General features: G+C 41.8%; 1 protein-coding gene across 8 annotated transcripts in view; it reads left to right on the plus strand.

Moving 5' to 3' along the window:
* Window positions 1-14203, plus strand: part of HPN (hepsin) — a 162415-nt gene extending 148212 nt beyond the window's left edge. For all 8 annotated transcript variants that reach the window (XM_069201093.1, XM_069201090.1, XM_069201092.1 and 5 more), the window contains 2 exons: window positions 2304-2468; window positions 8856-14203. In XM_069201093.1, the coding sequence (XP_069057194.1) occupies window positions 2304-2468; window positions 8856-8894 (204 nt within the window). In that variant the 3' untranslated portion in view covers window positions 8895-14203. The remainder of the gene's footprint in view (window positions 1-2303; window positions 2469-8855) is intronic.
* The last annotated feature ends 12786 nt before the right edge of the window (window positions 14204-26989 follow it).

The following is a 26989-nucleotide window of genomic DNA, read 5'->3' on the forward strand; positions in this document are numbered from 1 at the left end:
ATTACAATGATCTGTTTACAAATAGCACTTTATATTTCTGAGATTGTACTTTGTGTTGTGTTCTATGTAAGTATGGCCTAGGTTCATCAAGCCAGCAATTGTACAGAAGTTCCAGGTTTGACAAATTTAGAGTCATCGGATGGTCTGACTTTTTTACCCAAAGTAACTCCTGCCTCCATGATGAAAATTAGAATAGTGACAAAAGCCTGACTTGTCAGTACTTTGTTCTTTCTGCTTATGAAGCAATAAAAATGAAGGTTCCTCCTTTGTTAATAAAAGAGCTAATGTTATGTGCAATTTTTTCCTAAACTTGGTGAGCATGGTGTGTCAGAAGTAAGCCTACTGTACTTCATCTGAATATTGAATATGCTTAAGACTCTACAAACCAGCGTACTATGGGAACTCCTACATGCAAGGGGTAATTAAGCTAACCCAGTGTGAACTTAGATTGTCTGGCATACCCTGATATTGGTGAGATGTCTTCTTTGGGATGGAAGGTAAGTATTTTTAGTGGAGTTAGCAAGGATCTGGGAAGTGGACAAGGGACATTGAAGCACTCATTTACTGAGACGATGATTAAGTGTCTGGTGATAGCACACTCAACTCTAGAATATAAAATCACAAGGATAATTGTGCAGCTGGGTCCCACATGATGAGGAAAACTAAAGGTGCCTGCCAAGCCAATTAGAGTTTAAATGATGATCCAAATAATCCAAAGGAAGTAGTCCACAGGAACCAATTGAAGAGATCAACTTGTACAGTACAGCAAAAAAAGAATCCACAGTAGAGCATTGGACCATCGTCCAACTAAAGTGTCAGGAGTGACGTCGAAAATGTAGTTCTTCCAAACTGAAGTTTCACTCTGTCTTCCAATACGACCAAGAGTGAACCGCCACTCCTGCCAAAATGACCCTGAGTGAACTGTCACATCCCATGGGGAGAAAACAGCAGAAACTAAGGCTCTCTGCACATGTCTTGAACACTTGATGGCAGTAGCACCAGCTGCCTCTCCTCCCCTGGGTTGAAATAGCTTTCATCAAACTGTTTGTGTAAAAGTGGCTCGTTGAATCAGGTGCTCCCCTACAACCTTGTGACTGCAATTTGGTTGTTATATTTTAGTGCATTTCCCATCTCATGTGCCACATTGATTCACATGGTGGACCAGGAAAAGTAAAAAGCCAGCAGTCGTGTCAGAAGAGCTGCCCTGTAGCATCGGAGGGGCTGCCCTTCAAAGGGGGACCCCTAGTGCCACTTCCAATAATATCTACGCCACACCATGTTTTCCAAGAGCAGATCCACCAGTGACTCTACTGTACGAAAACCAAATTCCCTGTACTCTAAATGAGATGAGGTAAAAAGAATATGGATGTTCTCTACTTGTAGTTGATCAGTGGTCATGGTGGGATGATAGAGGTCGCTGCCACTGAGACCTTTTGTTGGACAGCACAGTATCTAAAGGTAAATCATTTTGATCTTGAAGTGTCAAGGAATAGTGATGGCAATTAAATGGTGTCTCCATTGAGGAGATGAATTTCCAAGATATCTTGAAGATCTCTGTGTTGGGGGTTCCAAGCATTTCAAATCCATAGCCTTAGCACACACGGGGTCTCTGTGGTTGGACAAATGCACCAGCAGTTGCTGGGTTATTCTTGTATTACCTCTTAGGATGGAGGAGGATGTTTTTATTGAAGGCAACACATATATAACATGCCCACAAGTAATGTGCTGGGATTGTAACAATAATTTAAACCCTTGATTTCACATAGGGTGTATACTTTTCTTAAACCAGTTTTTGCACCCTTCTTCTTTAACTCTACATCATAAATGAACATTATTCTCGCTTGTTTGTGTGCTTTATTCCATAATCTGCTAACATTGCTACCTGCTCACTTGTTGAAATTACTGTCTTTTAGGCTTCTTCTTAATGTATGACTCATATGGGATATAATCATTCCCTAAAGACACAAAAGCACAATTTAAAACTGTACCTATGCCTGTAGTGGTACTTCTAGTTGTTCACGTCTTTCTGAATGCTCAGGAAAGACAACCAGACAAAGCCATATCACCATCCACTAGATAGAAAGGCTCATTATAGTCACAATTAATTTCGACTTTTTTAATTTGACATAAGAACTATCTCAGATGTCTGATGCGGACATTTCAGGGCCAACTCACTCATTCACTCTTCGATGTCAAATAGGATATGTTTTGGGAATGGTCATTCCGGGTGCTCTTGGAATACATTACAAAATGATTGCTATAATTTCATGATGGTAATTATCTTCCCTTTATTTTTTTCATAGGGGGACAGTGGTGGTCCCTTTGTTTGTGAAGACAGCATCTCCAAAACAACACGCTGGCGGTTATGTGGGATAGTGAGCTGGGGAAGTGGCTGTGCACTTGCCAAGAAACCAGGGGTTTATACCAAAGTGAATGAATACCAGCACTGGATCTACCAAGTGATGAAGGTTGGTCATTCTAGATCACCACATTCCTGTGGAATGTGATACCATTTTTATAGCCAGTGAAAGTATTTGATACAAACCTTCTTTTGCTAATTATGGCCCATACTGGCCTTACTTTTTTTAATTGCTGATCATTAATTTTAATTTTTCATATATGATCATGTTTCACCACATGCACATATCTGGCTCCACCTTACTATGGCCCGCATAATAATGACACCATGGCGTCCTAACTATAGATCCAGTAAGCATACCCAACAACAACAGAAACAAGAAGCTAAAAAGAACCATCATGCCCCACGATTGAAAAACGGGATTTGATAGATAAATTGTTCATTGAGTATCAATAGACAGATATACTTTTCCATGTTCAGAATGAGTCACACCCACAATTAATCATGACCTCTATTGTTTTACTGGTGTAACCGTATCTCATACATAAATTTACCTAGTGAGCCTGTTCTGCTATCCTTTGACCATCTTCATCAACTCCACAAGGCACTTCCATTTCCATTAATTTCATACCCACTCTCCATGGCAGAGGCTTATCTGAATTACCATCAGTAAACCCTCCCAGCTGCCCACTGTCACCCTTTAGTCTGTGCCTTTTATTGTGTTTAATTATCTTGAAAGACCATTTTCGCACCTCTTTAAACCAAAGTGTACACGTGGATGTGGTGTGTGCCTTCCACCCCATAGCGATATTCATCTTGGGCAATACTAACCCCACGTTTGTGAAGCAAAGCATACTTTTACATTTTTAAAGTGCTAGATCAGTCCCAGTAAACAGAACAAGGGGGCCAGTAATACAGTCTTTGCTCCATTTCACCTATCGGTCCCATGACCGATGTCCATTAGGTCTGGATTCGCAAGCACTCCAGCCTGTGCCTGTTGACACCTGGGAAAGAGGTCCACCGACCCAGGAAACACCTTGGCTATGCTTTTTGAGGCTAGAAATAGATTATCTTATTAAAATTGGGGGTTTCTCATGGAGATCTTTGTGTCGTCTAGAGCAGTGACCGACTCATCTTCTGAAAGGTCTCCCCACCGAGACTGTTCCCATCATGCTTTCAAAGCGGATATTGTGATGTATAAAGAAGGGGCCATTGTCGTGTACAAGATGATCACTGCATGCTTACAAGATCCCAACATGAATAGTCTGCTAAGAACACCCATCAGTAACTATTAAAACATATCAAAACTCCACACATTTGCCTTTACTATACAAACACTATGGGCCCGATTGACAAGAGGTACTTCTGAGCATGTGAAGTAATACCGCTGTAGTATTACTTCAAGTACTCATGAATGTAATTCACATATGTATGGATATAAGTCTTTGAGAATGCCTGTCCTATGTTAATGGCTGATTCAGAAAAACGTTTATGAGTAAAGGAAGTAGCTCTACAGTAGTACGTTTTTATGTTCTATTACATGCCTTTGTGAATTGGCCCCAAAACTGGCAACTAGCTATTAGTAAAAGTGCAAAGAGGACGTAGCTATTCCCATTTATATTAATTGCATATGACTGTTCCCTGAATATTCCTATTTAAGATGTTTTGGGGCCAATTCACAAAAGCTTGTAAGAGCGTGTAAAATACTGATGCAGGAGTACTCTAAAAAACCTTTGAGAATAGGCCTCAAATTGTAGAGAGTTGTCCACCATCAGCGCATAGAACTCTTCATATGTCGTTCTACGTTTTAGATGTTTTAGATGGATGTGTGGGAATGATAAAAGGGGAGTACATATGAAATCGGGAATGCATACTACAGAGTGGGATTGGTCAAAAGTAAAGAGAAGTTTTGGGAGTAGCACAGGAAGTGAAATGTGAAACTACACCTATAAAAGGGGATATCAGATGCAAATCAGTAAAGTTACACCCATTTCTTCCCCAGTAGTTTTACAGCCGAACTAGGTTCATGTCTATTTCAGCCAGAGCCCTGGATTAAGTCAAACCTTTCACTTTTTCAGTAAAGATTACTGCAAGGGGAACACGTGGAAATCAGTGCTGGAAGGTATAACACTACCAGAACAAATACCACCACCTTAGCAAAACATTAAAAAATCGTACTCATTTTAATTGTTGTATGCTCCCATACAAATCAAGTTGTAAATGTCAATACAAATATAAGAAGATGAAGTTAAAAAAATATTGTTTAAAAAATAGTCATATGAACTTCAACATTGTGTACATCGAGATACATCACATCGTACAAATGTAAACAATTATTAAAGGATAAGAACTAAAACACCATAAAACCGATGTAAAGTCATATGACTGTAAACATTGCATACACCTATACAAAATCATATTGTAAAACATGTAAAACGTTAACAGTAAACGGAATAAAATGTAAAAAAAATGAAACTATATTTACTGCATTAATCTGTAATCATTGATGACGCCTATATAAATCCCTATTTAAAATTGTAAACATAACATATGAACCTACATAGAGAGATTACAAATATACAAATTGTTAATGAATTGTAAAAACATGTGACTCATCTCACATCTGATACTACCTATGCACACTAAAAACCACATCATAACACAATGCGTGTTCTAAATATAGATGTAGAGAAGTAGATGGAGGGATAACAAACTTGTGGAGGAGTAGATGAGATGGGCTTCCAAGGGGAAAAAGTGTTCACCATTGAAAAAAGTACTACTGTACCTTTTATTTTATCTTTTCATTTAAAGAGTTTTATATGGCGCTGGCAAGATCCGAGGGTATCAGAGCTCTTTACAAACTTTTGATTGTCGAGCATTGTCAAGGCACTGTTGGATAAAAGTAGGTTACAGGCTAGAGTCCTTTGAGGTCATATCAATTACAGATTGCAAGACCACAGGATTGAGTTTTTTAAAGTCAAAATACAGCAATTCCTGTGGGGAAGCAAGCAATAATGGGAAACACGAGGAGTAAGTTCCAATTGGGATTCAGGTGTGTTTTAGGCATTGATTGAGGAGAAGATCTTTTTATTGTTTTTTCTTTAACCTCAAGAAGAAGGGGTTTGTCCTGATGTTTACTGAGAGGGAATTCCCCATTCCTGGTGCATTGCCAGAGAAAGAACATGAAAGGGCTTCTTGTTTGTGTTTTTGGGGGGATGGGAAGCATAGTGTTTGAGCTCCTTAGGTTTCTCAATTCTTCTGCCTTAGTGTCTTTGGAAGCAAGATAGGTTGGTTTTCCTGTGTGAAGAGCTTTGTGAGTGAGATAGGCAGTTTTGCACCAGCAATGAGCTTCAGTTGGGAGCCATTTCACGTTTTTCATGGCGGGAGAGATGTGACCGTGATATTTGATTTCAGTGACCATCCTTGCTGCTGCATTTAGTTTGGCTCTAAATTGAGCTAGGTGTGACTTCGCAGTGCTAGTGAGGGGTGAAATTCTATAGTCTAGTTGTGAAATAACCAAAGCTTGTGTGGCGGTTTTTAGATCATGCTGGGGGAGGAAGGGCTTGATTTTATGTAGAAGTTTTAGATTGTGGAATTAATTATTTGCTGTATTCTTTATGTGAGGGCTCATGATCAGACTTGGGTCAAGGGTGATCCCCAGGGATTTGATGAAATCAGCCAAAGTCAGTTTCCAGTTTCAAGAGTAAATGAAATGTATCCATTTTTGGACTTGAGTGGTGTGTCTGTTATTTATTAGGAAGAGGAATTCTGTCTTGTCTTGGTTGATGTTCAGATGGTTGTGTGTTAGCTAATTTTGGATTTTAGTGAGCGTCGTGTTTAATCGTCTTAAGTCCTCTGGTAGGGCTATTTCTAAGTAGAGATGGATGTCGTCATCATAAAGGTCATATGGGATGCTAGCTTGCTTGAGCATGGTGGCGAGGGGCTTCATGTAAATATTGAAGAGTGCAAGGGAAAGCACTGGGCCTTGGGGGAAACCCCAGGTGATGGCAGAGCGATCTGAAATAGTGATGTTTAGTTTTATTTGTTGGGAGTGGTTTTGTAGGTAGGAAGTGAACCACTTCAGAATCAGGCCTTCAGCTCCAATCTGATTATGGAGGGATTTTAGAAGCAGCTTGTGGTCTGCCCTGTCAAAGGCCAACCAACAAGTCTAAAAGGATGAGTAGGCAGCAGTTATCAGCATCTTGCGACTTGTGTAAGTCATCTGCTATGGTAAGAATAGCTGATTCCTTGCTGCAACCCTTTGTGAAACCAGATTGGAGATGGTCAAGAAGGTTGTTGGAGTCATTGTGTTAGTTGAGTTGGGAGAGAATGCATTTTCCAGGATTTTTTGCCAAGAAAGGGAGGTTGCAGATAGGGCTGAAATTGTTGGTGACCTGCAGGTCAGCATCTGTCTTTTAGCAAGAGGGTGACTTGGCCTAGTTTGAGGCCATCAGACATAACCCCATTGCTCAGGGAGCTGTTTATTATCTTAGTCCAGAGAGGGGTTAGGGCATGGTTGAGGCTTTATGCTGGGGGGGGGGGGGGGCAGTGGAGGGTCAGCAAAATGGAAAGAGGGCTTGGATTTTGCAGTTATCTTTGAGATGTCCTTCTCTGTGAGTGGGTTGAATGACTTCCATCTCTTGTGGGTAGTAGGGTATCCTGAGTTGAGATAGCATTCTGCGGGCTCAGGGATGGGGTTCGCTGTTTGGGGGTTCAGAGAGGGAGAAAGAGTAGAGACTGTGGTTGGCTGGGACTGGTGGTTAAAGGGGAACTCGATATTTGTGCTCTTCTTGTTGAAACATTTAGTGAAATTGTCACAGCATTCTTTGGTAACATGAGATGGGTTGTGGATGGATTTTTTTCTCCAAAGTCATTCTGCAACTGCCTTCTTTCAGTGCAAAGGTCTTAGTTAAACCATGACCTCACAGGGGTATTTCTGATGTTTTTGAGTTTAATAGGAGCAATTTAGTCTAGGATGACTGTTATCATTGCATTGTAGTGATTTGTAAGTTCAGTTGTTGGGAGGTTATCTGTAGGGGAGAGTAAAGACAACATTTTGTCTTCCAGATGAGCTAGGGAGATCTGATTTATGTTATGAGACCACTGGAAGTTTTTCTGAGGGTGGATTAGGGGTATTTCCGCTTAGTTGATTTTGAACAGAATGATGTGGTGATTTGACCAGTCAACTGAAGGATGTTATTAATGTGTACTGCTTGTGTGTGGCCTATGATGGCATTGAGGGTTGAGCCTCTGTTGTGTGTTTGACTTTTGCAGTGTTGGGTAAGCCATTTACTGCTTAAGAGTTAATTTAAGGATTGGGTGAGCGTGTCGTTCTCCACATTCTAGTGTAGTTTAGGGTCACCTAGGATGATATTGTTGCCACTGGTTAGTGAGCAAAGTGTTACGATTTCCAATAGGTGTTCGCTGAAGCAGCAAGTGTTGTTTGGAGGGTGGTATACGAGGTGACATTTTGTAGTTTTGTTATTTTTCACCTTTATGTTTGCAGAGAGCTATTTAAATGTGGAGTATTTGAAGGTGTCTGTTTCAGTCATGTGTATGGAGTTCTTGTGGATAATGGCAAAGCCACTGCAGAGGTGGTCCTCCCTGTCTTTGTTAATGACGGAGAAACCTGGAGGGACTAGTAGGTCAAGGATCAGATAGGAGCAGTTGTTTAGCCATGTTTCAGTGATTAATGCAATGTCATGGTTCAGGATGGATTTCCCCAGTTCAGTTGCATGCCGATCTGCATTTTATGACCATGCAGTTCAGATTATTGATGAAAAGGAGAAGTAGAGGGAAATAACGGGGTAGGGTTGTTGAGGAAATTAATGGATTGGAGTTTAGGGTTGGTGATGGTTCTAGGGATTGGATTTAATTTAGTAGTTGGCTTGGTTAAGTGATAGAAACATTAGACATTGGCTTTTCCCATTGTGGATTTGTAGTGTGTGTGCAATTCAGCAGTAGGACAATGCCTACACCTGAAAAGCTCAGATGGGTTTGGGAAATTTGTGTATGGCACAGCTTCCAGGCATATTCCTTAGAAGGATGAAGATTGTTAAAAGTACTTTAAAATGTGAGTGTAAATCTCTCCACATATTTTTATTTATCCATGAATTTGCCCCTTTGTGTTCTAATCTAATTAATGTTCTATTTTCACTACTCACATTCGAATCTGATTTTCACTTGATTATATTTCATACTCTTTGTTCCATTTTTCCTCACTTGTCTCTGCTTCTCTTCATTCTCTCCTCTAAAAATAATTGAATTGCATTACTTCCCATTCCCTTTTGCTCTTCCCTTTTCTTTTCATCTTTTTTGTTTTCTCTTTTCACTTTTTGCTGTTCTGTCTCTCTTAATTTTGCCTTGTCTTTGTATCACTTCTCTAATCTGCTTCTCCATTTCCTTGATCCGCTTCCATTTCCCCCATTTTTTGTCCGTACTTATGTTGTGCACCCATAACTTACTTCCTGTCTTTATCTGCTCTCTGTCTCTTCAGATTCACTCTCAGGTCAATGGAATTATCAGCATGAACTGATGGTGAATTGGATTCTTGAAAGAAGACCAAATTATTCCCTCCCACTGGGCCTTTCGATTGAATCAAAACCACCAGCACCAAAGTCAGCAGTGCTCACAGCAATGCCAAGCTCTGCAGACTCAGTTCTTGTGCCGGTTCGGAAGGGGTTGTTCATATGGTATGCTTGATTTTGTGAGGGATTCTATATGCAATGTTAACCATATGGGGCCAGATGTAGCAAAGGGTTTTACCCATTCTGTGTCTATGGGAAAATGTGTTCGTACATATGGCCCATGATCCTTTACACTGACCTTCAATGGCACCTGCATACAATGTGGACAGACAAGACTGCCTTATCATCCTCAAAGGAACTACTCGTAAAGTTGCTCTTTTTTTCTTTTTGACTCAAACTGCCTTCATATAGGGTGACCTGCATATGCAATTGACTAATCACATGAGCAAGGGAATTCATCACAGCTTAAGAAGAAAGTTTGTCATGAATTATGTCAAAATGTTGACATAATCCTTCAGTTTAAAAAAAATTTAACCTGGGTGCTTAAAATACCAATTTGACATCAGTTTTAACTGTGATGATAGAATAATCCTTGTAGTACATTTAAAATAGGAGCAAAGAAAGATAGAACTTAATAATTCGTGCCTTTCTTAATCTATGAGGATGGTAGATAATGATTACTCAGCAGACAGTGGAGAAGCAACGGTGTGCCGAGCAGTGTTCACATTATTGGGTAAACCCCAAAATGGCCGGCCAGTCTGCTCATTGTAAATCGGGAGAAGGATATGTTGGACCTCATTCTTACATTGTTTGCTAGACACAGAATGATCTTTTGTTATTAACTCACCGTCATCAGTAATGCATTTACTCATGGTCTAAAGGCTCACTGGCATGAGGACAAGAGTTCCCCCATATCTTCTAGCATTATTCTACTATCTGCCTATGTTGCACACTATATTTAACAAGTTGAACAAAGCTGAAAGAATATTAAGGCTTTAACAGAAAACCCTTTCTGTCTTCAATGTGTTTCAGTTAGTAAGACAGATCACCCTGCATCAGTGAAGTCTGCAAAAAAAGTATTATTTTTAACGAAATATCCACTCACAATGCATCCAATTTTGTGCCCGTTCAGTGAAAATGAACCTAACATGGACGATAGTCTCCTAAAATGCACAACACTAGCTCATTCCCTCCGACATTATTCTAAGCTTAGGCCTTGAGGTTTGCTTCTTCTCCTGAAAGTGGACTTCAGTGTTGTTGTTCAAAGAAACAGGGGAGAGATATAGCCTCAAATCTATATTTACGATGTAGTTAATAACAATTAAAGTGACCATAAAGATCAAAGATTTCAGCTGAAGAATAAGAAGAATTAAAAAAGGCAACAACTGGTCAAAATGTATGCTTGTTTTTTCAAAAATGGGCCTTTTGCTTCAGTGGTCATGAAGGAGTTATAATCTATTATTATTAAGTTAAATGGTTGACCCTGAAACCGAATGACAGTATTGCTAATTCTGGCTACTCTGCATATTGGAAATCAAATAAGGTGACCTGGAAGAATGGATAAAGTTGTTTATTGCTGAGGTTGGGCTCTCAGTACAACCGGATTTTCTTAAAGTTCTCTTATTTTCCCAGCGCCTTGAGACCCTCACGGGTGAGTTGTTGCGCTTTACAAAAACTGATTGATTGATTGAGTTTGTCTTTTTGTAATGTAGGCCAAAATGGAATTCTTAAGCTTTGGTAGCATACAGGGGTTGAGCAATACAGCAAAACAAATAGTGAAACAGTTAAAAAATAAAGAACATAATATTCAAACCAACTTAGTAAAAAAGGAATTTCCACATATATGTATGTAGTTTCTGAATTTTTATCACTGAAGTCCGTTTCCTGGTGCTTGAAAGTGAGTTAACAAGAACAAGATATAAAGAGGCGTTTATGCAAGGCCTCTTCAAACAGCCAACTCTAAAACATGATAAAGTGAACAAAATTGTCCTTGAAGGCCATCCTACGTCACAGGTTTAAATATAAAACAAAGGATATTCTTCCAGGACAAAGTACAATGTTTAGATATACTGTAAAGCTTTTCTAGTTTATTTGTGTGCCATACCTGCAAAGGTGGACACGTTTGTTGAAAAAAAAATGTTTCTCCAACCTTACACTTGCCCCGAGCAGGCGACAATATATGGCACAATATATGGCACAAAGCTCTGCCTACCTTTTTATTACCTTTCTGTCTACGAATGGTTTCATGTCATTGCCCATGTACCACATATGGGATGCTCCCTTCACGCAAACTACAAATCTCTAGTTTGTGTTACTTTGAGGCAACTTTCAAGCACAAGTCAAGATTTGGATTGGAAAGTAAATCTCGTTTAAGATCTTGCACTAGTTTGACACTATAAACATATAAAAGCTTGATAAAGCTGACCTCTTGTTTCTTTATTTGCATTTGTACAAGACATCAGACAAAGTCACTAGAGGAAGACAGACCAGAAGAAGGGTTTGATCCATTATAGCTGGGTTGATGCCAGCATGCACAAGCGAGTCCTCAGCTCCCTTAATTGTACTGGTTCTTTCTGAGCAGTTCCTAAAAGTATGAATTATTGTTTGGTGTCCTCAGCTACATCGCCTGCATGCGAATATAGTTCATCTTACTTTAAAAAATTGCTGTGGTTGACCACACTGTTGCTTTATTCACTGGACTGGTTAAAACATTTGTAGAATATGTAACTCCTAAAAAATAAGATTCCAAAATATAACTTTAAAAATTAAATATCAGTTTCATGATTTTCAATACAAATACCCCTATGCTGTATGAAAATTCAAAGATATATATACATTTATTTGAAAGGGGTTTATTTTAGATACAGGTGATTATTGACCTATTTGTGTATCTGTTCCCTGGCAATAGCTAAAATATCAACAATAACAAGGCACAGTCTTAAATAACATTCTTATTTCTATCACAGTGTTGTACAGGAGCAGGCAGCTCTCATACTGCAGACATATGTGTGAACTTCGTACAGAGACCTAAGGAAGGCCTCGCTCCGGTGTTCATTAGGGAAATTTTGCCACTTGAACTGAAGCAGATGAGAGCTGAGACAAAATGTATTGGTTTTTGTCTGTAAATGGATGAATGTTTACTGGTTCACAACAACTCTGATGTATTCCTTCCACAGCTTCACCATAATTCTATACTTTAGCTTTATCCTCTTCTGCCTCAGTTCCCATAGCTACTTAGTTTGTATTAAAATGCAAGTACGGTGGATAATCAACAGAAACCTTTGAAGTTCAAATTACTTTCACTATTGGATTTTCAGCCATTTTAATTTATAGTTCCATTAGCAGGCATCTAACGCCCTGTCTTCATGTGTATATATGTACTCAAACATGGCTCTCTCTTGAAAGAGATGTCAGCCATGAAACATCAATATAATCCATTATGTCTCTCTTTGATCTGGCACCAGGAGTAATGGATGTGAACATGAGTGTATGATGATCCTAAAAACATGAGTGTATGACATGAAGTTCTATCCCCTGGAGGACATTAAGATGTTTTAGTGCATGTTTTTCTTTAAGCATGTGAAGTATCCATTGAAATTTACTTTCTTTCCTTAAAAATGTTTTGTGACATTTTTAAGTAGTACAGGAGTTATGATGAACATATCATTCATACTTACCATTTTACTTTACCAATGGATTGCTATAAAGTGCTCTTTTTTTGGCCATCATAATCTGTTCTTATTAATTAGTTCAGAAGTAGTGCACCCAGTAATTACTGATAATGCAGGTTATACTATTTCTGAACATTTTCACTTATCTCAAGCAATTTTACCTAGTGAAACATAGAAAGGAAGCATCTGTGGTATGACTTTTCTTGGTAATAGAAGCCAATCTCTGAATCGGAACAGTGAATATGTATGGTTGGCCAGCAAAGCATTTATATTAGAACATTGTGGCCCCATCTCCAAATTCTGAGTGGAGTAATCAACAGAATGGATAATGAGGTACTGAATCCACTCATCCCCTTACAAACCTAAATCCTTACGTTGAAATTAAGCTCTGAATTGACCACCTCACCTAATGAGGGATAGCAATACATTGGGACACATTTAACCTGATGTATAAGACGGGTGGGAGGAAATGTGGACGATGGACAATCTGCTTCACATAAAATCTTGTTGCTTCTATCAGTCTGCAAGACTTGAAGGTCATTTGAGTAACTTCAATCTCAGTCAGCAGCCTCTAGCCCGGTATGTCTCAGTCACTTTCGGAAAGAAAGCCATGCATAAAAGTACAGAGACCTTCTCTAGCAAGTCACTAGCTACAAAATCTCAAGATATGAATAACCACTAATCCTAAGGCTACAAAAGTAATGATACTACTGTATATTGAACAAAATAAAGTAAGAAAGATAGAAGAAACAAAGAAAGGAAGGATGAAATGAAGAAAGGGAAGTTAGCAGAGCACGAGCATGTCATTTACATTCAGAAATCTCAACAAACAATCAAGAGATTTTTTGTGCAAGAAGTCAGATATGAATAATCAATAGATTGCGGCATTAGATTTAAGGGCCAGGTGTGTTGCATAAATATGGATATACCGTAATAAAGACAGTGGTAGTACCCTTGGATCAGTTGTTTGTAACCAGCAGCCAGCATACCATTCATACTTAACATGCATCATTGCAAAAAGACCTGTCACCGTTGCTAACAATATTTATTATGTCCAGTAAAACCATTATGAGAATATCTTCCAGAAGATGGTCTTCTGATACGCAATCCCACTATTTCTAAGAGCTAGGAGGATTTTCTCCCTCGGTTCCTTCTACCAGCATTCTTCTGAAATTAAGGACACATACATTTTATTATTCTGTTAGCATCTTCCTTCTTGGAAGATCAGATAGTTTTGGCTAAAATTATTACTAGGTACACACAACATGGAACTGTTGGTGCACATGAAGAAAACATAATCATCAGTTTCCTAGCTGCACAGTTCCTTGAAACTTTAATTAAACATACAATTGTTTAGTCATAATCTCATGGTGGCGTTGAAATTTGTTAACTAAATTTGCACTATCTGTTGATTATTTTGACAGAAAAATGCAATCCATTACTGTCATGCCATGCCATATAAACTGATGTCACATTTGTTGTGAAAATAATTTGATGCTTTTTGTAAAGGTGATGATCTAGTTTAGAGTTTCATGAACACTGACAACTTGTTTGCTTTCAACCTGTAGCATAAGATACGTTTCAAAAGTTGTAAATATGCCAATATTTCAATGTTCTTCTGTTTCAGATAAAATGTTTCAAACTTACAGTGTGTCCCTATTTTTATTTTCTATTCTAAAGCTTTGCCATTTGCATGTTTTATATGTTGAATTGAATCAGCTCTCTGCATATGCTTTGGGCTGCCAGATCACATAATTTGAGTCTTTCTTAAGTTTTAAAAATAATTTAAATCACTCTTGGCATATTACACAAAGATTCAGTGGGAAAGGCCAAGCCTGTGACTAAGATGACCTCAGGTCATTGAAGCTCCGGAGGCATCACCCAAACGCTGTCATCCCCAGGCACAATCTCACCTCTGCTATGTGCCAGATCCCCTAGCCTGGGAGGTGCAGGGGGCACTGCGCCCGATACTGCAGCTCATTTGCCCCGAAAAATACTGGATCAGCAGCTACTTCATGAGCCCGCTGCCATGGCCTGACATGGCCTTTGGAGGGTCCATGCAGACAGGGTCTGTGGGAGAGCCTGACGGCGGGGCCGTGGGGTGCACGGCCTGGATCAGTGGCCATCTCTGTTTGCCACTGATCCAGGACCATCTCTGCATTCGCGCCCTCCGTGCATCAATGACATATCTGTTAAGCCATGGAAAGGCCTCTTCAGTTCAACAAGGACGTGCCCAGCTGTGTCCCTTACTCCATAGTCATGGAGGGCCTACCAACGAACCCAGCCAGGACAGAGAGCCCTGAGTTCTTTATTTTCCTGTGCCTTTCAAGACTACCTGCAACAAGTCAGCGCTCCGAACCACTGCTATTCACCTAAGTTCAGCTGCATATGGATCCAATCTATCAATTAAGGACTGAGCAGTGAGTTGCTATATGAAAACTGACGTGGCAGGGCCTGCTTACTATCATTCGCTAATATTGCTTGACGGCCTCCACCTGGGCCGAGCTGTGACTTTCTGGCACCTTGTACTGTTTGAGACCTTTTTATGTCCCTTCTCCACACTCTTGGGACCGATTCAGCTGCCTCTCTGTGCCTTCCTTCACCCTAATAGGTGTCGGCCTCTGCCCTCTGCTCCTGGCACACTATTGCTGATCTCAGCAGTGGACTCTAGTAAGGCACAACACTACGGCATGCACTGTCACCACCCTCTCGCTGCTTTTCTGCATCACTGGGGGATGACACTATTAGATGCCTCTCTCTTTTACTGGTGCTTGGCCTCACCCCATGGTGCCTGACGCGCTATAACTACACCGGAGTAATGGGATGTGGGGTCCCTAAGCAGAAGCAGCTTTCCTTCGAGGCCACGAGCAACAGCAACATTCTCCTCCAGGTACTGGAGAGCCTACCCCTGGAGCTGACTTGAAGCCCTCACTTCAGGGCACTGCCGCCATCATGGCTGAGTTGCAGGCTGCCTTGAAAGCCATATACACAATATTTGACACCTTGACTAATCGCTCAGACTGGATGAATGAGCATCTTGACCATCACACTACAAGATTCTGTGGCGCAGAGCGCAGGATATCAGAGATCAAATACGAAAATGTTGCTGTTCTGAGGTGCTTTGAAAAAGTGGAGCGGCTACTGAAACCCCCTGTTGCTAAAAATTAGGACTTGGAGGCTCAGTCACACCGCAATAATGTACGCATTGCAGGGATAGCGGAGAACACCAACACAGAGTGCAGAGTCATTTTTGTGGCAAAACAACTGGTGGAACTGTTTGGTATTGAGGCCTTCACTGATACCTTTGGCATTGAGAGTCCTATAGATCATTTGGACCACGTTCCATACCTGGAACACCTCCCCGACTGACCATCGCTCGGCTCCTCAGTTTCTGAGATTGAGACACGGCACTGCATCAGGCTCGCAAGAAGGGGCCACTCTAATATCAGGACTTGACACTAACCCTTTTCCCAGAGTTTACACAGGCAGTCTAGGAGGCATGACGTAAGCTCGCCAATATGAAAAACACTCTCCAGAAGTGTGGCCTCAGGTATGACATGCTGTATTCAGCTCTTGTGCGAGTGGAGATGAATGGACGACACTATGGGCCTCATTAAGACCCTGGCATCAGGCAGTACACTGGTGGTAACACTGCCAAAAGGCTGGCGGTTTACCGCCAGTGGATTATGACCATGGCGCATTAGCCACGGCCATACCGCCAGCCCCTCAACTATACCGCCAGGCTTCCATAAGCAGCGCTGCCCTGGGGATTATGAGTCCCCAACCGCCAGCCTGTCCATGGTGGTAAACACCGCTATGGAAAGGCTGGCGGAAAAGAGGATTTGGGGTGCCCCCAGGCACAGCCCGCTCGTGCATTTTGCAGTGAAATGCACATCGGGGGCTGCTGCACCAGCTGCACATCAACATTGCCGCCGGCTCTATTATGAGCCGGCTGCAATATTGATGTGACTTTTCTGCTGGGCCATTAGACGGAAACGCTGTTTCCGTCCGCTGGCCCGGCAGAAAAGTCATAATAGGAAGCCACCAATACCGCCAGCACTGTTGGTATACTGGCGCCTGCGGCTTTGGCAGTCTTTTTGAAAGACCGCCGAAGTCATAATGAGGGCCTATGTGTTCACTACTCCTGCAGATGCTGTTCAGTTCTGCAAGCAGCATAAGATCAGCAGGCCTCGCCTAGACTCCCACTGCTCACTGGGTCTATAGCTCCCTCTACATCTGGATCTCAGCATAGCCCGCCACCCTGAGCCATCCTTTCTTTGTATGTATTACTTAACCTGTTTTTTTGCTGTACAGATACCCTGTTGCTCTGGCATAAATAAACTTTGCTCTATGGGCACAGCTGACCTTCGAATTGCCCAATTGGACCACTTCCATCTATATGCTTACCAAACGTACAAGTGGGTGTTGCTCCCTTGAACCTTGTCACCCTCTGAGATGCATAGCACCCTGTTTGTTCCTCTGATTTGTTCAGGGGTTATTGGGATTCACCAGTTGTTGTCGTTTCTGGTGTGGGTGTAGGGAGGGTGTTCTATTGTAATATTGTGCCTGATCACATTTGCTAGATCACTACTTTGTTGCATGACATTCCATAGACACAGTGTTCTACACATGCAGGATATTCAATTTTGGCTACATGATGCAATGAACTAGTGGGGACCGGACACTTGTTCTCCCCTGTATGACATGGAACATCAGGGGCCTCAATAACCCAAGGAAAGGGAAGCAGGTTCTTTCCAACTGATTTTTTTCACACTACAGTTCATATTCGCAAGGAGTATTTATCCTAATCCATAAATGTATTGCCTTTGTGTGTCAGGGAAGTGTCTCTGATCCAGAGGGACAGTACCTGCTGGTGCAGGGATGTTGGCGGGTACAACTGTGTTAATGGTAAATGTATACACACCAAATGTTGATTCCCCAGAGTTCTATCATGAACTCTCTGCTCTGATGGGTTGTTCCCAGGCTGACTATGTCTTAATCAACAGTGACATAAACATTGCATGCCATCCTCACCTTAACTCACCTGGCTCTGCAACGGTCACTAAGCCACATTTTCTGCAGGCACTCGCTGACCTTGACACCTTTCAACTCACTGATGCATATCACCTTCTTCATTCGCAAGTGAAGGATTATACCTTTTACTCTGCCCCGCACAGCATCATTTGGACTCATATCTATCATTAGTATATGTCTATGGAGCACTAGTATGACTTACTGATATTGCACACAAACGCCGCACTCTTTTGGATGATTCCTCCATAATGGCAATATTACTCAACCCGTGTCAGAGTCCTTTGTCAAGGTAATTACGCTTCCTCGAAAATGCAGTACACAGCAAAGTTTTCTGTACAGGAGACTGAGATACCATAAACAAATAATTCATGACTAATACTGGGTCTGTTTGAAAATGCTATGTACTCTGGGAGGCCTTCAAGGCCTATACCAAAGAAGTATGTATCGCTAAACACACAGGAGTTCTCTGTCTTATCAGAAATGACCTAGCCAAAGTGGAGGGGAAACTATGCAATATTGATATGGTAGACATGTCCACCACACATATCCCACATCTATACAACAGAGCCACACTGATGCAGGAATTTTGAGACCTGGCTGCGTGGGAGGTGCCATATTTAAGCAAGTATGCTAGAGCACTCGGGTATGGTGAGGGTGAAAGGCTGGGCTGCACATTGGCTCAACTCCTGCAGCCGCCATAAAATGCAACATATGTGATGGGTCTCTTGCAGGCTGACGGCACGGCAATTACCAACAACACCACTATCGAATATGTGTTTACAACTTATTACAGACAACTATATACCTCATGTGTAGGCGAGAATGATTCAGCCCTGGCTGAGTATGTAGCCGAGATAGCCGTTGTTTGGTTCGAGTCTCGCCAGCAGCAATTCCTGGCTGCCTCAATTACTTTTAGGGAAATATCTCAGGCTGTAGGACGCCTGGGCTGGATGGTTTCAGGAAACACCTACAAATCATAGGTCTATGCTGAATCGCATGAAATAGACACACTTCCCCCCATGCTGCGAGAAGATGTCATTATCTTACTGCTCAAGCCCGGTAAGCTTCTCCGCCTTCACACCTCCTACAGACCATTATCACTTCAAAACCATTATAACAAAACATTGGCCAAAGTAATTTCCCCTTTAATGGATGCTATAATTTCTCCCATGCAATCTGGTCTTGTCATACACCGCTCCACCTCAGTCTTTTTTTTTTGCACTTCGCTGTGATAAATCAGATCTCTCCCACCACCCCTGTGGCAGTTGCCTCATTAGACACTGAAAAAGCGTTTAACTCCATCAAATGGTCATTCCTTTAAGCTGCATTACCTAAATTGGGAACTCCCAATAGCTTTAGAGACCTCATTATGCTACTCCTAAACACCCTTTGGCGGGCTTTAAAACAAATGGCACACTCTCCAAGACTTTCCCATAACAAGAGGTACACAGCAGGGCTGCCTGCTCTCCTATTTATTATCGCTATGGACACACTTGTCAGGCATCTTCAAGAACCTCACCTGGATCGTTACTGGTCTCTTTATACGTGGATGATATATTGCTAGTTGTCAGCGATCCACATACCAACCCCTCAGCAACCCCTCCCCCACCTGAGAGGTGGCCACTGTACCTTCTGTCCTCGACTAGCCTCTGTAATGGTGCATGGATTCCCCTATGTATCTAGGCATTTTCTTTATATATGGATTGGTCCGAGGTGATACACCATAACTATGACCCTGCTATAGATCACGACTCAGATAGAACGTTAGATTAAATTGCAATTGGCAGTGGCCGGGTGCAGTGCCATCATCAAAATGGTGGTTCTTGAACGATTCCTATACCTTTTTAAAAATATTTCAATTGCTCTGACCAATAGCTTTTTTTCTACACTGTAGGGACTTTTAACATTGCTTATATGGACTGGCCACCGACTTCATATTCAATGGGACACAATGATACTCCCCTATGACCGAGGCAGCTTCAGGGTTCCTGATATGCACTTATACTACTTAGTGGCTCAATTGCACTTCACATATTATTGGTATCACCTGGATTCCAGAATAGCATAGCTCAAGTCTGAGAGATTCCAAGCACCCAATCTCCCCCTTCCTTCCATACTCCCTCGGGGACAGCTGCGGAATCTCACAGAAATACAGTCTCTTTCTACCCCCTGTTGGTCCTGGTACAAACTTCTACGCTATTTGGGCTGGGAAGCCCTACATTTTCCACATATACCCTCACACATAACCCATGGCTTCCACTTACCCTGGAACATTTAGTATAGTGCTCACTTACCTCATATCAGCTGTGTATTGTGGGTGATCTGTTTATTAATGGTACCCTGAAGCTTAGTTCCACCATGGTGGAAGAGGGTGGTCCAGTACATATGAACAGCTTTGTATTCCACAGTTTGTATAGTACACTGTGCAATACCTTACCTACATACCCCAAGGAACCTAAAGCATTTTCTCCCCTCACATTAGTAATCTCCACCCCAAATAGCTGCTGATAAATGTCAAGACTCTACCACACTCCTTTACAATACGGCCCACTGGTGCAGAGAAGTCCAGAGCTGCCTTGGGGCACTCCATCCTGGATAAAACCTGGTAATAATGGTGTATGCAAACTAAGCTAATCTCAAATAATTATCACCACAAATTACTTCACTATAAATATCTACACTGAGCATACACAACCCCTAAGGCCTTAGCCAAGCTTGACCCCAGTAGACTATATTAATGCCGTAAATATAAAATGGACCAAGCTGATTTTGCCCACTTGTCATAGAACTGTGCAGTAATCAAATCATATTGACAGGGGATTTTTTTCCATGCTGTCTCATATTAGAAAAGACATTTGATGTAGACCCTCTGATGCCCCTGCTGGGTTATGTTAAGCTCCTTGCCCCCTGGCCTGCGGAGCTTCATTGTCATTGCGTTGCTTCTAGCTAAACAACTAGTGGCTCTCCATTAGGGCAATAGCTAACTCTCCACTGTAAGCAATTGGTTGCAGAATATGTCGTAATGTGATACCACCAGTGAAATTTACACCTCCCTACAGCCACTTACCTCCAGATCTAAGGACACTTCAAGATTATGGGGGTCATTTTGTCCCTGGCGGGCGGCGAAAGCCGCCCCCCCTGGCGGGAACCGCCATTTGGCCGCTCCGCGGTCAAAAGACCGCTGGGGCCATTCCAACTTTCCCGCTGGGCCGGCGGGCGCTACCCAAGGTAGCACCCGCCGGCCCAGCGGGAAGGGGGCCTGCAACACTGAAGCCGGCTCCGAATGGAGCCGGTGGTGTTGCAGGTGTGCGACGGTTGCAGTTGCACCCGTCGCGCTTTTCACTGTCTGCTAGGCAGACAGTGAAAAGCAGGCTGGGGCTCTATTAGGGGGCCCCTGCACTGCCCATGCCAGTGGCATGGGCAGTGCAGGGGCCCCAGGACACCTGTTCCCGCCAGCCTGTTCCTGGTGGTGAATACCGCCAGAAACAGGCTGGCGGGAAGGGGGTCAGAATCCCCTGGGCAGCGCTGCCCTGGCGAATTCGCCCAGTCGGGGGAAATCCGGCGGGAAACCGCCGCACCCGGTTTTCTGACTGCGGCTTTACCGCCTCGGTCAGAATGGGCAGGGAAGCATGACCCCCTATGTCCTAACATTAGACTCTTCACTGGAGCACGGAGATGTGAACTGATGCTTCTTTCACAGTTGGTGCTTTGTATTATATGTAGACTGTCTAACACCAAGGTTGTATAGTACTGATAAGATGTGTTTTTCTTTTCTACCGTCTGTCAATCATTGGGAATTTGCCCTTTTCTGCCATTTTCTCTCCTTCTTCCTTCCGACTCCCCCTTTCTTATGCATTGCTTATGTGCCTTTTTTTTCTTTTTGAAAAATGTGACACAAATATTCAAAATTAAGACATTGTCAAGGAGACACAAATAATACCAGGAGAATTTACTAGTAAAACATAGTACATGCATATTGCAGAAATACATCTTTAATGTTTAACTAAACCAGTCATGCATGTCAAGACATATGTACTGAATCGGTTTGTAGACATTGTCTACTTAGGTGATCAAAAACAGCTATGCCAGTATTGTTAGGAGCAGGTAGAGAGACCTTACAGACCTGATGAAGTATCTTGAGCCTATTGAGGACTACATTAACCAGGAAACATGTCAAGAACTAGACACGAAGGGTTGTAACTCTTTGGTTTATGATTGCCACATAGAGACATTACTTAAAATTGTAGTCTGCCTTAGAAATTTTTAACAGTTTAGGTCCCAGCAGAGAATATTCTGAGAGACTTCTAACTTATTGTACTAAAATAATGGTGGTCGTTACGTACATGGCAGTCTGGACCGCCATTTCGGCAGTGGTGGTAATTTCCGCCAACGGCATGGTGGTCCAGACCGCCATATAATGAACGTGGCAGAACCGCCATGGATGAAACGCTGCCACCGCCAGGCTCCTGCCACCATGCAGCCTGGCGGTGGTGGCATTTCAGATCCGACAGGGCAGCTCCGGATAATGAGTCTGATTCCACCAGCCTTTCCCTGGCAGTTTACACCACCAGCGGAAGGCTGGTGGAATGAGTAACTCAGGCCCCCCCGGGGGGCCCTTCACTGCCCATGCATTTGACATGGGCAGTGCAGGGGCCCTCATGCACAGCCCTGTCGTGCATTTCACTGCCTGATTTACGGGTAGTGAAATGCACGACAGGTGCTGCTGCACCTGCCGCACTGACACATTGTCATCCTCCATTTGGAGCCGATGTCAATGTTCAGGCCCTGTTTCCAGCTGGACCTGCGGGCAGAAACTTGTTTCCGCCCGCCGGCACAGCTGGATGTTCATAATGTGGCCAGCGCGGGGTTCTGCGTGCTGGCGGTCTTCGGTCGACCCTGCTGAGATCATAATAAGGGGTTAATAGGTGTTAGCCAACCTAATTATTGGTCCTTATGTGGAGGCCTTAATAATGGCTCTTCAAAAAAGAAAAAAAAAAGTGTCCTGAGTTTACTGAATTCCACACCTTGTTAATTTTACCATTTGGTGTGAGGAGTGAGCTGAATGATTAAGTCTACTGCTTGCATTGGTCAGGGCTTTGCACCCTTTTTGCTCACACAGATTTGAGGAATATGCTTACAACCCTAATGATTACGGCATTTTTACGTCACTTAAGGCCACTTCCAAGTTATACACCACTTAGGATTTCGCAATCTTGTTGTGTTGCCTAAGCTAGGGCTTCATAGCTGCCAAGTTACTCAGGTTGCTGCTCCACTCCAGGTTTTTTTCCTCTGAATTCTGGGACTTGTAGTCCTGTTTTATAATAGAATAAATAAAACTACAGGTCCCAGAATTCAAATAAACAAAACCTGGCCTGGAGCAACACATCACACATGGACCTGGAAATCTTGGTTGGCCTAGGGCTCTGGCACAGTTCTACAAAGTTCGGCGAAAATGTCAATTCAGATTACTTGTTTATTTTGTATATTCACTATCAGACCTTAAAATGTAGTTATCATGGAACCTGTAGCCGACTTGTGTCACCAAAGTTGTTAGCAAAGTCATGGTTTGGATGAATTGACACTTTTATGAGTTCTGCGAAAGTTAATGACATGCAGCACATAAGCCAAAGACAGACAGGCTAAATTAGCATGTTCGAAATGGAGTCTGGTTTTGGGTATCTTTATTACATCCCCTGCTTGTATATCGAGCTATGATGTAATTGAATCAAATGCATATGTATGACATCATTGTAGGGATTCTGTTTGACAGAAATAGCGTAGAAATTCATGGTCTCAGAATACAAACATGAAACTTCATATCTGAAATGAACTAATTAATAAAATCAGTACAAACAGCATAAAATGAAAATATGTAAAATAGCCTAAAATGATGCAGTAAGCTTTGCATGAATATTTCTTTTAAGCCTTGCACGCTTAAATCAGTACATTAAAACATTCTACTACATAAAATATGTTATCATATCATTCATCTATTAGGAAGAGATGTGTTTTGATAATTAAGTAGAGTAGGCATGATATTGAGTATGCTAAATTTGAAAAAAATAATGTGGCTTGGAAAAAATGGAAATGAAATGAAAGAAAAATAGTCCGTTAATAACTCTTCTTCTTTATGACACAGCCTTTGAATGGATACAGAATTCTGTGCATGTTTTTTGTTGAATTAGGGGACAACTTCTCCTAGGCGTCTGCTGCGGATGTTTCCTAGAATGCAGGATTGCAGGCAGCATATGAGTGAAAAATGAGATGGATTGGTAATGCAGAGATATTACCGGCTACTCATGAGGTGGATAGACTATAGACTGGAAGAAATGCTGTGGTTCCAAAGCACTGAGAGATAATGAAAGTGCTTAGAAGGATGGTTCAAATGACATCAGTCATGTGAACCACTGCTCGAGAAGCTTTTCAAAAGGTGATGCTCTTCTATCATAGTTAGCATGGGCAGTTGCATTGCTCGATAATGCTGGGGTGTGGCTGAAGTGGTTTCTGGAGCAAGCTCACATCTAGGAAAAAAACAGGGGCTGCTACAGATGTGGTTCCAGGTTCACTTCAGTGGCACAGTTCATACACCAAAAAACAGTTTTCACTTGTAGAGCATCCATGTTGCGAAAGAACAAGATCCACTTCTCACTCGGAAAGCCATCTATGTCCCATTTGGTGCACTACGGTTTCTCAGCACTTTTGCTTACCTGGATACGTGTACTTCATGTTGTCGATATCCCTGATGGACCAGGAGGAAGGTGACAACACCATTGCTCGGTAAGTAGTAGGATTGGGGGAATCCTCCAAAAAGACATGATACTAAGGAGCGAAAAAATGATGGAATATTTCTGAACACAGCTTTGAATCCAGCCCTAAACTAAATCTGTTCTTGCAAAGTGCACAATACTTGTTATACTGGCCACGTTAAAAATCGTTTGTACGATAATACTAAAATGTCTTTCGGTGAAATGTTTCTGCTGCAAGCTTGCTGATTTTATCAAAACGCATGTCTTTCCTATTACTCCTAGGCCAAAGGATACCTTTAATTACATGTTTAGGTGGTGGGTGAAAGGTTCTTCCACAGCACTGTATTGTTTTAGAATCCATAGTCACATAAATCTGTCTTGATTCAAACCCGCAGCAGCTGATGTTGGTTAACATTGAAAAAAAAACATTAATTAAAATTGTGTGGTAACGGACAAAATAGGAATTACTGACAAAACAAAAGTCAATCAAGGCATCAAATTCCATGCACAGAAATAGAATTTCACAGTAGTGAATGAACAAGAGTGATACACACAGGATCGTCTTCATTTAAACACATGTAGGCGAAATAAAATTTAAACAAATGAAATAGATGTGAATTTTCCTTGTACCAGCCCAATGATGTATATTTCTGGCAATCATGAACATCACGAAAATTAAAAGTTGTAATTGGCAGAGAATGAATTCTGTGTATCAGTCATCTCACAGGTCGATTTTCACAAACAGTAAATGTGGGTTTAATGTCGTGTGTGGCTTTGTATACACATACTCTGCAAACTCATGCCATCTAGTTTTGGGTCCGGAGTGGTGCAAGTTTTTTTCTTTAAATACGTTTTTGAGTCACTGGCTCAAGTGACTCCTCCTCTCTGTGATACTGCGCATTGGCATCGACTCATTTGTTGGATTGTTTTCCCGCCGGTGGATGAGAAAAGAGAGTAAGAAAGGAAAGCATTGACAAAGATGTCCATGCAAAATGTAAATACATATAAGGGAAATTATAGAGAAAGTGATGTCCATACAAAATGTAAATACACAAATAAAAATATGTAGAAATATAATGTAACAGCATTGGTCCCAGGCGTTCTGGGAGGAGGGAGGACACATATGAACCTACAGCATTACATGCTACATACAGATACAGAAGTAACATTTTCTGTTCGATGGCATGTGTGGCTGTAGATACACATGCTCTGCATAGACTGTAAAGCAGTCCCTGCTTTGAAGCAGTGGTAGCCTTTAGGAGCTGCAGTAGATTGGAAAAGTATACGTAGCAGCTAAAGAATAGATGCTTACTGTATAGGTAACAGTTTCCTTTTCTTCATTTGATCAATGCTTACAAATTATACTTAGAAGTAGGCAGATTAGTCATTGCTGTCCGTGGCAATGTTAAATTGTAGGACTGAAAAATAGCTGTTTCCTTTAGACGTTGCCAGGGCACATAATTTGATTTAAGATTTTGTAAAGCCCAGTGTAGTTGAATTATAGCTCTAAACTGAGCTCGGCCATATTGTAAAAAACTTAAGTCTCCTTTAAGGAGACGTAATGCTATAGATGTGATGGTATTCAATGAATACACTCTTTTTGAAAGTGTGTGCATTTCATTGTCGATAATCTTAAAAACCTTTTTTTTACCTGTCTGGTGATATGTTTGTGCAGCTTATTTTTCCCATTTATTATAATTGGCTTACATTCCTGCAACTAAACATCATATAGTTCTAGTAAGGCATGATCAGAGGAAATCAGAAAAATCCATATTCTCTTTAATTAGGGACAGATGCTCCTTCACAGGAGAATGGAAAGTGCTAAGCATGGTTGGCACTGCTTACCCACACAATATATTCAGTAATGTCTACAGGTATGCATCTGTTATATTGGCAGAACAATTAGCTTTTACTCAACTTAGTGACCTACTGCACTATTCTAAAGGTATTTCATTCAGAGTGTGGAAAGGCTGAAAGGTTCCACTCTGAATCCTTCTTGATGTCCACTAGGATTTGCTGTACAGAATTGGCCACCTACTTCTTTTTAATTTGGTCAGTGGAGATCTGTCAGTTTTTCTTTGAACCAGTCAAAGGAGGCAGGATTACAGTTTGTTCACCTTTTGTCCCAAGAACTGGAGCAGGTGGCTTAAATGATGGTCCAACTTGCGTATCATCATTCCTCAAACTAGGGGGCATATTTACAAGCCCCTTGCCCTGCATTTGCGTCTCTGCAACAGCAGCTCAAACCACTACATCATTTCTATGAGGCAACGCAAAGGCAGTTTGTGTGGCTTTTAATTGCCTCATAGATATGGAGTAAGGCAGGGCAGTGCAAATTGCTGCGTTGCCTTACTGTGTGCTAAGGAGGCGTCCCATGGGGTGGGCTTTCCCATGCAACACCCATAGATTTTGACACATTTTGTAAAGCTGGTGATGTACCAAATCCTTATGCCTCCCCAGTGGAGGCACAATGAGTAGAAATTTATTTTGCCTCATTTTCTCCTCTTTCTCTCTGCAGCACACAGAGAAAAAGGAAAATGCCTCCCAGGATTTTTTGTGCAGGAAGGTGTCACTCCTTCACAAAAACAATCCTACATGCAAGACTGACACCCTTGCACCATGGTGCAAGGGTGCCTGCGTTGGCGCTAGGCA

The sequence above is a fragment of the Pleurodeles waltl genome, chromosome 7 (genome assembly GCF_031143425.1).
Source record: "Pleurodeles waltl isolate 20211129_DDA chromosome 7, aPleWal1.hap1.20221129, whole genome shotgun sequence".
Lineage (NCBI taxonomy): Eukaryota > Metazoa > Chordata > Amphibia > Caudata > Salamandridae > Pleurodeles > Pleurodeles waltl.